At 45.1% G+C, this 12,064-nt stretch overlaps 1 protein-coding gene across 2 annotated transcripts in view; it reads right to left on the minus strand.

Moving 5' to 3' along the window:
• mcu (mitochondrial calcium uniporter) overlaps window positions 1-12,064 on the minus strand; it is a 51,826-nt gene continuing 39,762 nt past the window's right edge. For both annotated transcript variants that reach the window (XM_056436027.1, XM_056436028.1), the window contains exons 3-9: window positions 8,221-8,284; window positions 6,499-6,669; window positions 5,976-6,080; window positions 5,679-5,839; window positions 5,008-5,211; window positions 4,084-4,200; window positions 1-3,907 (exon numbers count right to left, since the gene is read on the minus strand). In XM_056436027.1, coding sequence (XP_056292002.1) covers window positions 3,827-3,907; window positions 4,084-4,200; window positions 5,008-5,211; window positions 5,679-5,839; window positions 5,976-6,080; window positions 6,499-6,669; window positions 8,221-8,284 — 903 coding nt within the window. In that variant the 3' untranslated portion in view covers window positions 1-3,826. The remainder of the gene's footprint in view (window positions 3,908-4,083; window positions 4,201-5,007; window positions 5,212-5,678; window positions 5,840-5,975; window positions 6,081-6,498; window positions 6,670-8,220; window positions 8,285-12,064) is intronic.

The following is a 12,064-nucleotide window of genomic DNA, read 5'->3' on the forward strand; positions in this document are numbered from 1 at the left end:
CAACGTCTCCAAAACCTGGATAAGGATTTTATTGATAATTGAATTACATTTCTCTTTTATACATATTTCATAAATGGTACAGCATTTTACATTTTTCTTTTTCGCCAACATTACAGCATCATGTCAACAGAAGAAAAACGGACAAGAAAAACAAAATAAAAAAAGTTGTCAGATTGGAGTACAAGATCATTTTCAATCCTATATTCCGCTTCACTCTTTAGGCATTTTAAACATCTTATTGTAAGTGCACACAAACAAGATATTAAAAACATAACACACATTCAAAGAATAGAATAATAATGTCGCTTTGGGAGAAAAAAGCCTGAGAGTGGATGAAAATGCCACTAGAGAGGGGTGAGAGTTGGAGGTGTTCCCCGATAAGTTAACAGTGCGCCTGACACTTTTCCTTTGGACTCAGATTCAGGACGTTAGTAACTGAGGTCAAGAGAAGTACTTCCTTATAGGAGGCTTTCTTTTCTCCATTTATTGGGGCGTGTAAATGCACGTTGAGGCAGGGGTTCATGGGAGTAAGTAAACAAGGTGAGGATATGAGTGGGGTTTGATGTGGGTTTGAGCAGTTGGTTGGCTGGGATTTAAGTCAGATTTGGCAGGGCAGATTTGGCAGGGCAGATTCTAACGATGCAGCCCTGTCCGCTGCCCTTCATAACTAGGAACCTTTACAATCAACGTTCTTAAATTATCTTTGCAGTTTTTTTGTTTGTTTTTTTGGATAAATCATCTTTTTTGTTTTCACATAATTTCTCATGTAGACATACATTCATGCAACACCCTCTTTATAATAAAGTTTCCCTATATTTGATATATTTCATTTAGTAAAAAGTAAACAAGAACAAAAAAGAACAAAGACAAAGGCAATAAACGGTGGATGGCGTGATAAAAAGGAGGAGGTGATGATGTTGAGAAGTGTTGTGTAGAAACAGCTGAGGGGAGGATCTCTCACCTGCCACAGTACATCTCCAAGCAAGCTAAATGGCCGGTGTGTGAGAGTGTATTTGTGTGTGTTTGTGTGCGAGGATGTGTGGAGAATTTGGCCTATCCTGGAAAATGAAGTTGGATGAGGGTGGAATTGATTTCTATTGACAGTCAGTTGTTGAGGGAACAGCATTCATGAATAAAGCGATCTGAACTTTGTCCCCGCTGTACTCACTGATCCCCACGTGGAGTCAACACACACACACATGTTCAAAGACACACAGCAAGATTGATTCTCACTTCCAAACATTCAAATTTAAACCTCCCCAATATTAAGGTGTCTTTCCAGACAGGTGATTAACTTTCTCAATGATCTCATCATTGCGGTTTACCAATTTGCTACACTATTGATACTTTTAAAATCATTAATCCGCCAAAAGACACAATTTCCCTTAGAGACAACACACACACACACACACAAACAGATTAGACCAAATCCTGCCTTGAGATCGGCATGGCTAACTTTTGATTTGACCTAAAATCCTGGACTCTAATGGAAAATCTGCAGTGGAACACATCAATCTCTTCAGTGGGATTCAGTCAACTTTCCACACGCGACACGCACTCAGGATCTTGCACTAGAGTCTATGTTCAGGGGCGTCATGTGATTTCTCTCTGCAGTTGATCTACAGCAGTTCAGAGCGTAAACGAATGATTTTCAGAGCTTTTTCTTTTTTTGTGGACATAAATGCGGCCGGAGAGAGGGCCTTCCAATCCGGAACCTGAACAGGAAACTAAGTAAAGCTGAATAAAAGTTCTTTCAGTTACCATTTCCCCCCAAAAATGGACAACACAAACATATGGCTACATTTAACGTATCAAGGGGATGAGACTGAGCTAGATGTGGCAAAGAAAAGTGTCCAGTTAAGGACAAAATTGCAATAATGCTCCTACACATTCACAAATCTCTACTAAGGGCATACCACAGCATGCAGTCTTCCCTGCCTTGTCATTGAGGGAGCAGGGGGGCATTACAGCAATAGTAGGAGGCGAATACTTTTATGAATCAAATCCACGATTGTTTTTGTGATTTGGTCTATATGCTTTGTGAGGGAGAATCTTTAAAAATAACTCACTTGTTGAAATGCACATTACATGCTGTTAAAATAATGGCCAGGTCACTTATAATCTGGAAATATCAATTATACACCTCCGAGAACAATACCATTGATTAGACAAAGAGGAAATACGTGATATTTGAAAATAGGGATATTGAACTGCAAGCAATTTGCTCAAATGCTGCTCCTGTTGCATCTGCTCTCCTTTGAAGCCGCTCAGTTCCTCCCATATCGTAAATGATAAAGTGCCAGTGGGTTTGTCTAAGACAACGGTCACTGCACGTTGTTAACCTTTCATTATTTTAAGCATTTCTGCAGCAATCTTTGTATTCATGAGCTGATTATAGAGGTCAAGGATGGCATTATTCTACGTTCCAATGGGTTAAGGGTCACCCTGAATTGGCTTCAACAATGTGTGTGTCCCCCCCCCCACCCCCCCGCAGCCCCCTTTGGTGACCATGCACAGGATCCTTACGACCTGCCTGGATGTAGTTACTGTAAAATACATTGTGTGTGTTTGGCAAGATATGTAATAGTTAGTTCAAGCTATCGATGCATACATTGTAATGCTCTTTGTGTGTGCAGATGTTGGGCTGTTAGCGGGGCTCCTTCATGGCAGGAGATCTTCAGAGGATGTTAATTGATGAAAGGATGTTCGTAAGAGAGCTCCTCACCCCACTAAAAAAAAAACTAGCCTCGGGTCATCTGTTTAATTGATTGTATACATATATATATATATTTATATTATTTTCATAACAAATATACTATGGCTTTCAAAATAAAAAGTGCCAAAATATTTTTTTTTTGGGAATAAAAGAACACACAGTGATGTTGTTGTCGGTAGTACTCTCATACTTGCACAGACCGGGCCGCTATAGGACGTCAACAGGAAGAGGAAACAAGGCGTCGTCATGCCTCTATCCTGCGAGTCGAAACAGGCCCCTGACAAAGGTCTCACTGGGAGGGACAGCTGTCCGTCACCCGGTGAAGGCGTGGCCCAGGGAGGGAGAGGCAGCAGGGTTCAGCCACAGGAAGACGAAAGTCCCCCTGATGGAGCGACCGCCGTCAGGACTTTCTTGTAAACTTTGGGATAGAGACTCTTTCTGGAGCCTGTCCCAACCAAGAGTGTGTGTGTGTGTGTGTGTGTGTGTTGACAGTTTGACTGCTAGAGGAAGCAGGACTACACTGCTGTGTCGACCTGCAGAGTGGCCAGTGTCGGTGTCCCAGTATACCCTGAAAGTCCCATGCACTCACACACACAGACAAGCACACAGACACACACACACACACACACTCAACAGTGACTGCCCCTCTGCATGTCCTCTGCTCTGCAGTGTCCAGAGGTGTGATAATTCCTGTTTGCCCCCTGAAGTTCCCTGCAGGCTGTCCCTCCAGAGACTTGAGGCATATCCATAGTAGCCCAGTTTAATTTCTTCATCATCATTGTCCTTTTCGTCACTCACCATCCGTCGGCTGTGAGAGTGTTTCAGTTCCTCGTACTCTCGCCATTCTTCTTTGTCTTTTAGCGGTTTTCAATTGCAATTCCAACTGGAGTTTTCAGTCAGGAAAGTTAAAAGAAAGAAGAAGAAAAAGAAAAAAAGGAGAAAAAACTAACTCCCACAGTCAAGACCGGGATGGGATTATTGGGTGTGGAAGGAATGGGGGAGGGAGGAGTCTTAGGAACGAGTTGGGGGTAAAACGGGGGAGGGGGGGTGCTGGATGGAAGAGGGAAAGGGGGTGGTAGGAGTTGAGAGAGGAGGAAGTCACTCTTTTCATCAATTTTTACTGCCGATGAGCTGCTGAACTGGGAGCTGGAGTTGGAGCGGGTCCCGAAGACGCTTCAGATCCAACTCCACCTGGAGAGGGGAGCAGGGAAGAGTTTAACACGTAAGTTTGCGAGGATGGGTATGAAACCGGGTCTTTGTACAGACGTTACAAAAGTATTGAACTGTACAATGTGACAATCCCCGGTGAGACTGCAGGGCTCATTGTACAACACAAAACACATCCAGTTTTCATCAAGCGACTGTACCTCAGCGATGTCATCCTTCAGCTTGTTGTACTTCTCAACTTCAAAGCGTGTTCTTTTCATCCCCTTGTGGAAGAACAGCAGAAACTGCCTGTCTCTAGCGTCAGGGTAAAGGTACTCCTGCGGGTGATGAAGAGACACAGATGGAGCACTTTGTAAAAGGGAGCATTTTAATCAGAATCAGAATCAGAATCAGAAACAGTTTTATTGCCAGGAATGTTTACACAAACGAGGAATTTTTTTTGGTGGAAGGTGCAACATTTGGACATGACAAACAAACAACAATCAACACGACAGAAAGACAACAAATAATGTGAAAGTGTTTGGGTGTATAACAGGTGTATTCTGCATTCTGTTCACTAGGGTCAAATCACACCAGCGAGAAATTCATCATCAAATGGACTTGTGTCCTTGGAGTTAAAAGCTAGGGGTAACTTATGAATGCTGAACCCTGTGTCTAGACTTTTAAATAGCTAAACATATTACCATTGAATGCAGAGCTATTGGATTTCTTTACTGGAATGCTTTGTTCCCTAGATGTTAAAATAGTTTCATGGTATTGAAGAGGACAACTTCCAGAAAAGAGTCAATCAAGTTTGTTGGCTCGGAAAAGCACTTAAAACACAGGTGTGCCCACCAGATGGAGGGTTATTATTATGATTAATATGAAAACCTTTACGATAAACCAGCTCATTCTTTGATGTGCAAATTGTCATAAAATCTTTAAATTGCTTATTTAATAAATTAATGAATAAATAATTAATTGACTATCTAAATATGTTTGTTGCTTCCAGTTTTTTGTCGATCAACTAACCATTTCAGCCCTCACCCAAAAAGCAGCAGAAGCTCCATATACAGTCAAACTTGACTTCAAACGTGAATGTATGCATATGTATCGTATGCTTGTCTTGTGGCATCGCGTCTTACCTGGCGTGTAAGAACAAAGTAGGCGTACATGGCCATGGCCGTGCCATAAGTGATAAAGTAGGTGACGGGTTCCATGATATCCCAAGAGTACTCCCACCAGGTGAGCCGGGCCAGGATGCCAAACTGGGTGGCCATGTACGCCATGCCGCCCCACAGCACCCAGGTGGTACGCCGCTGAGCCTTCTTATTCAGTTCCTCCTTCACCTGCCAATCCACAAGTGAAGAAGCAAGCAGACAGTTTAAATGGAATAAAAGAAATGGATGTGTATTGAGAATGTAGAGAGGAGGAAAGGCATTATTGATCATTTTTTTGCAGAGAGCAGCTATTATACGTTGTTTTTTTCAGACCCTTGAAACCCCATAATTAAGAAGGCTCAACCGGTCAGACCGTCTTTAAATCAGTAATCCTTGATGGCTGAGAGGAAACAAGGCCTGATGATAACATCAAAAATAAATAAATCCGCAGATAAGAGGATTAGAGACGTAAAAATTCGGAGCGACTATAGCTCCGCTTGGCTTTGATTGAAAGTTGTGCAAGAATATGCAACTTATTAATTTGCAAGTTCACTTGTTTTTAACTGTTCAATTATCTGTCATTGGCTGGTTAAAAAAGAGCAGCATTGAACTACTACCACTAACCAACACATCAGTAAAGTCAAAGGAAGTCCGACCTGCTCTAAGGGGCGGAGTTGAGAGTTGAGGTCCTCCAGCCGTCCAATGAGCTCACGCTCCTTGCCGAGTTGGTGCTCTTCGATGCGCAGGGTGGTGTAGAGCTGCTGCACCAGAAACTTGACGTCATTCAGCCTTTCTGCCTCCTCGTGGGGCAGCAGCTCTGAAGCAAACACACAAATGAAAACACACGCACAAAAAAACGTTAACGCGATCCACTTGCTGCCAATAAAACAATTTCTTCTTATTGGTAGCGACCCCAACCGTGAGCAAGCGGCCTTTTCTCTGCCAGCCCTCACCTCTCCTCGGTGGCCGCACGAGGTGCGTGGCGTCATTGATAACGAGCTTGAAATCATCCAGCAGCAGGATGTCGATGCCTGTGGAGGAGGCGACCCTCGCTCCATCTGGAGAGAGAGAGACGCATGAGAAGTGTGTGTGGAGGGGGGAGAGCCCTGATGGGCAGCCACTTCAGATATCCATGAAGTCCTTTGTTAATCAGGCTTGTTGCTGTCTGATTATCATGAGAGCTAAAAATGCACTTGCACACGAAGAGTAAGCTTCAAGTCCCAGTTGTTCCTGTATAACCAACCCTCTGTGCAGAGCAGCAGGCTTAAAATTAAATTATTTCATGGTGCATGCAGTGATATTACATTCGGATACAAAGCCACTGCGGCGGGAAAACTACCTGCATCAAAACACAAGAACACTTGAAAGCATGTGGATGCATCACCTGCTGGGGTAAAAGGATGCAGCACTGGAGTGTGTGTGCCCAGGGCTCGTGTGTGTGTGTGTGTGTGTGTGTGTGTGTGTGTGAGAACATACCCGTGGAGTAGATGGCTACCCGGTCGATGCCTCTGTCCTCCGCCTGGAGCTGTTGCAGGAACACACCCACACAGTCACTGAGCGGCTTCAGGGTGAACTGACAGCGCTCTCGCCGGGACGGCAAACAGACTGAGATCACCGGCAGCCCGTTCTGATACACCACCGTCACCTCTGTGAGGGGGTGTCAGGCAAGAAAAATGACAAATGTCACACAAGGAGAAAATGTGAAGATGACACCCCAAGGTCGTAACTGAAGCGGAGGAATGAGCTTTCATGGAGATGATGCTTCTGATTTAATAGGGATGCAACAGCAGATTTGTTCAGCTCTAGTTAGTCATGGCATTGTGTGTACAGAAGAGTGAATTAATTACTAATGCTAAAAAAAAAAAATACTTCTGTCTGTTTGGAACTTTAATTCTTGCAATTTGACCATATAATCTAGGGACCTCCAACTAACTCCAACATAAGAGTCTCACACTGACAGTGCTAACTGGGGGCTTCTTATTTAGATTGATGACACAGAGGAGTGTGGATTGAAACCCAGCAGGGGGCAGTACAACAAAAGAGCTCCACTTACTAGAGCCAATCCCCAAATACAAACCCTTCATTATCTATCGTTATGTCATCAATCCAATTTGGTTCCCAAAGTACAATACTGGAATCACTGTTTTGAGCTTTATGACACGTTAGTGAACTCTTCTGTGCCAGACAATATCTAATAGGCTCTCGCTGCGTTAAACACTGCAACTGTATCTGCAAAAAGGAACCAATTCCAAAGCCATTTGTAAATCCTTCATGAATTTTGATTCAACAGATGACGAAATCATATTCATCAATGTGTTCACACACTTGCAAGTCCAGGCTTATACATGTAGACACAGAAATATACTGAAGGCATGCAGACTATTGGTCTGAAAGCAAACTCTGGTTATAATGAGCCGGCGCAGCTTATACTATTATCATGCTGAGTATGACAGAGCCATGGATTAACGCTGAGAGCTGAGAGCTGAGAGCCCAAGGCGGTCCAAGGTGATCCAAGCTGCGGCACCAAACAACCTGGGCCTGCCGCTCGGGACCACTGCAGTGAATCAGCAGATTTTTGCTTGAGCTCGCACCCGAAAGTGAAGGATCATCATCCGGCACAGGCAGTACCGGCTGGGCTCTGTCTCGAGCGTGTCTCTTGACCAGGTTCAAAGACGCAGGGGTGCAGACATTGTATTTCACACCCACTTCTTCATTACGGTGACAATTTGAAACCTTGCCCCGAGCGTCATACGCGTTCCTGCACCTGTTCCTTGTCCTCCACTATCCTGTCACCACAGGCACGTTGGGTAAAGTGTGAAGATCCTTTGCCCATCTCTGCTTCTATCCTACAGCTATCAAGGCTTTAAAATCCCATCAGTATGTTCTGCAACGCCTGCCGCCTACTCCTCCTCCTCCTCCTCCTCTCAGCCCCCCTACCCCTCTCTTCCTCCCTCTGTTCAGTTCACACTCTCCATCTCTTCCCGCCTCTCGCACAGACAAGCAGATGCTTCTCCGAGACCGATTCCATTTTAATGACTACTGACTGTTAATTTCAAATGAGCCTCTGGTGTCTGATCAATGCAGCATTCCCCTAAAGCGAAGAACTCATGTGTGTCGGACAAGGCTTGATGTGGGGAACCCTTGATGCTCACGTGGACAGAAACAAACTGAATGGAGTGAGAGGAGGCAAGGACTTACCCTCTGGAGCAGTGGAGGAACACAACAGTCTCTGGCCTTGCCATGATGGGGCGCGCCTCCCAACCTGCAGACAGGACGACAAGAGTGCAACAACCTGGTTATTCCACTTGAACACAGACTTTTCATGACTCATGTTTGCGTCATCGGAAGTGTGCCGTGAGCCGATGGGTGACACTGAGCAGCAACATGACACGACCAGTGGCGGTGCGTCCATAGGGGGCGCTAGGGCGCCGCCCCTCTTAAAATGTTGAGATGAAAAAAAAAAAATACATCCTATCAAAAAACATTATATGCCAAATCATTTAAATAGTAAATATACCGTGTTGACGCGCTAAATGTGTGTGGGAGACATCAGCTTGTCAACAACCACTTAAGTTAATGTGAAAAAATATAATATATCGCCACTCATTATCACGGAGAGAAGCCCCTCCCCATTTTCGGGACACCGGCCCAACGTGTGTGTACGGGAGCGAGCAAACATTTCAGTCGTTTCGGCAAGGACGGCTTCTCATTGGCGGATGAAACGTGAATCTTGGGGCACAAAAATGTGCGCTCATTGGCCAATGACATCGTTTTATTATTTCACGTGACTGGACTATTCGGCAGATCAGAGACCAGTATCTTCCCTCAGCCAGAGAGCTCCACGGAGCTACGGGAGCAAGCTGCTAACTGGAGCTGTCAGCTGGTGCTCAGTGTGTAATGCACTGTTTAGTTTCTCCTGTCTGTTGTTCCAAAGTCCTGGGACTGAAACTCTCTGGACTACAACGGGGTGAGGGATCTAAAGAGCTGCAGACAAGTGTAAAGCACGAATCTTGCCGCAGTTATCTAGCTAAGAGCATGAAGCTAACTCGCTAACAGCCTGAAGCTAACCCTGTTTGCAGAGCAGCAGAAGGAGACCGAACTGGCATCGAAACACAACGAAGAAGTTCTGAAAAACAGACACATTCCCTCAAGAATAATGGGAACAGGCTGGTTACATACATGATTGACTTTAACCAGAGAGTTATTGAGAAGTTTGACCACTTTAAAGAGAGGAGGCTACTTTTCTTTAGACGTAGTGGGTCTACTCTGTCACCCAATGTAACATGTGATCTCTTTCTGACTCTATTCTGCTCTGAACCTCTTTCATGTGACGGTGAAACTGTTTTATTTTGCAAACCTCTGAAACCCAACCCAATGTTTCTTAAAGCTGCTCTGAACCTCTCATGCCCAAAGTTACAGTGTGTTGATAGTTGTTATTGGACAGTGTTGAGCACGCTGTGTTCTTGAAATAAAGCTTTGTTTTTTACAATATTCTACTCAAAACCTCTTTTCTTCTCATTGTTGAGTGCTATTTAAACTGCGCCCCCCCCCAAAAAAAATGTCACCAGCCGCCACTGGACACGACCCTGCTCGAGGCCTTGTACTTCTGTAATTGTTCATTTGCAAGATTGACTATACGGTTTATGTTACAAAATGGCTTCATCTGTTCCAGTTTCTAGAAATGCTCTGATATCCAGGCTGGAGCCACAACCATGAAGCACAGTTTCAACTGCAGCTTCCTGGTAACAGATTTTATGATGGGATGCACACACACACACAAAAAAAACTCAGTGACACACACTCCTAAATACACCAGCACTCAGACATAGTAACCACTAGTTGGAGGAAACCACCACAGAAAGAAAACAGGTAAATGCTGCCTGTAAAACAACAACAGTATATAGAGTTCAGTATGAATTCTCCACTTGTGTAACAGCCTGGAGTGAGCGAGGAAGGGAGGAAGACGAACAGAGCTTGGGAAAACCCTCCTTTTTTTCTAATGCTGTTGTAACCCGGCAGTAGGAGTGACTGCACGTGTTTCGAATTACAGAGCGTGTCATGTTTTCTGCCGAGTGGCGATGGAGCCTTTTAAGGCATGCGACGACAGGTTGTCAGAACTCCTCACATTACACAGAATAATTGGGAGTGAGGAGGCATGGGGGGGTTTTAGTTATGAGCACGCGCACAAACAAAATCTGCTTCCACTGCACATGGAAAATGAAAAGGTTACGTTTCTCTCCCAAATGGCCCTGGCGTGTGACATTGTTGTGCTATCCTGCAAATACAGCACAGAGTGTAAAGCATCACATTCATTAATCCTTCAATTTCCCAGGGCATCTTTCACACTCAATGCTCTGTCAAACCGGCACTGTATTAATAACAGATTTACAATATGTACACAGTCAGATAGTGAGCAAATAATCAACGTCGGAGAGTCAAGATCAATGTTTGTACAGGCGGCCAGTGTCTTCCACCATCGACCTGACGACCACAGTAGCCAATCAAGTGCTCTCGATTAAATGTCAAAGCTCTCAATCAGGATGTGGGAGGGATAAATGTGTCGACGAACGCAAATAATGACCCACCACTCTCACTTTCTTGCCCACATGGACATTGTTGTGATTTTCCAATAGTTGACCATTACTGACATGAATTAGTGATGCGGCGCTAACCAGTCCGCTGTCGGTTCACCACTGCAATGCTCCACTGACTATCCTCCATGCAGAGGCTCAGCGAGGGTCCACAGTTGGAGGCCTTGCTGAGTCGTCATTATTTTGGTGTTGCCTTCTTGTTGGAGCCCGCAAGAGAAAATAAAAATGTCTTCAAATGTAAAAATCAAATTGAAGAGGTCTGAAAGCATTTATAAAAAGTATCTGCTACCACTGCAGCAGCACAGTGATCCAAGGGGTGTACGCTCTGGCTTCTGACACCACCAAGAGATCCAGCATTGCTTTGCTCATTCAGAAACTTCTCAGATACTTGAAACCAGATTTTCCCCGAGAACACAACCTACAACGTCCACTGGCTCCCCGAATCAGGGCAGTGTAACGCTCCAGAAAGAATGTGGCACTGGGGTACATGGAGATCCATATTTGGAGTGACATGCATGTGCGAATACATCTCTGCTTGCAAGTAGTGTGTGCCCGTGAGTGAAAGTGAGTGTGTCCACCCGTCTGTTTGTCAGCGGTAGTTGCAGCGAGACTGAGAAGAGCACCCCCCCCCCCCTCCCTCCCCCTCGGCACACAGCCACTGAAAAGCTGCCTGAAATATTTAACATCGCAGCAGTCAACAGCACAGCAACCTTGGAATCAATGTCATGCGGGTGTAAGAGAGGGAGTGGAAGAAAGGAACGGGCATCGACGATGACTGGGAAGATGAACAGATGAGCTGGAGGAGAGAAAGAGGTGTGGACGACAAGAGAGAATGCGAGGATAAATGGAGCGGCAGCAGGGGAGCGATAGAGTTAAATGAAGGCTGGAGTAAAGCGGCACGAGTCACAAGTGCGCTTGCATTTCTAACCATGTGATGCATATATACTGTACCCTGCAACAGACCATAACTCCCCACTGAAACATGACCGTACCGTGGGTTGGAAGCGGGGATGGTGGCAAGAGAGCGAGAGAGAGAGAGGAGGGGATAAAGGGAAACAGAGGCAGGAGAAAAGCTGCCGGGAGTGTGGATAAAAGGCAAGGGAGGGAGGAGAGGAGAAGAGCAGTAGACTTGCTTGGAGGAGAAGAGGATGGAGGGAGAAGAGGAGGAGGAGGAGGGGATTGCTGATCACTGCAGTAAAGGAATCCCTCGTCTAGAAAGGGGGGTTGCCCCTCGTCTTCGCTCACCTCTCCTCCTCCTCTCCCCCCCCCCCCCCCCCATCCTTCTCTATCCTACTCACACTGAATCCTGATGTGCTGGTTTTGATCTACTATCAATTCTCATCTGCACTGCGCTTTAAATTCCGCTGCATTTCATCATACCACACCCGTGCATTTTCCTTTAATAAAAACACAACATACAATTTAAAAATGTTAAAGGCACATCAAGCGAT

Source organism: Pseudoliparis swirei, chromosome 17 (genome assembly GCF_029220125.1).
Source record: "Pseudoliparis swirei isolate HS2019 ecotype Mariana Trench chromosome 17, NWPU_hadal_v1, whole genome shotgun sequence".
NCBI lineage: Eukaryota > Metazoa > Chordata > Actinopteri > Perciformes > Liparidae > Pseudoliparis > Pseudoliparis swirei.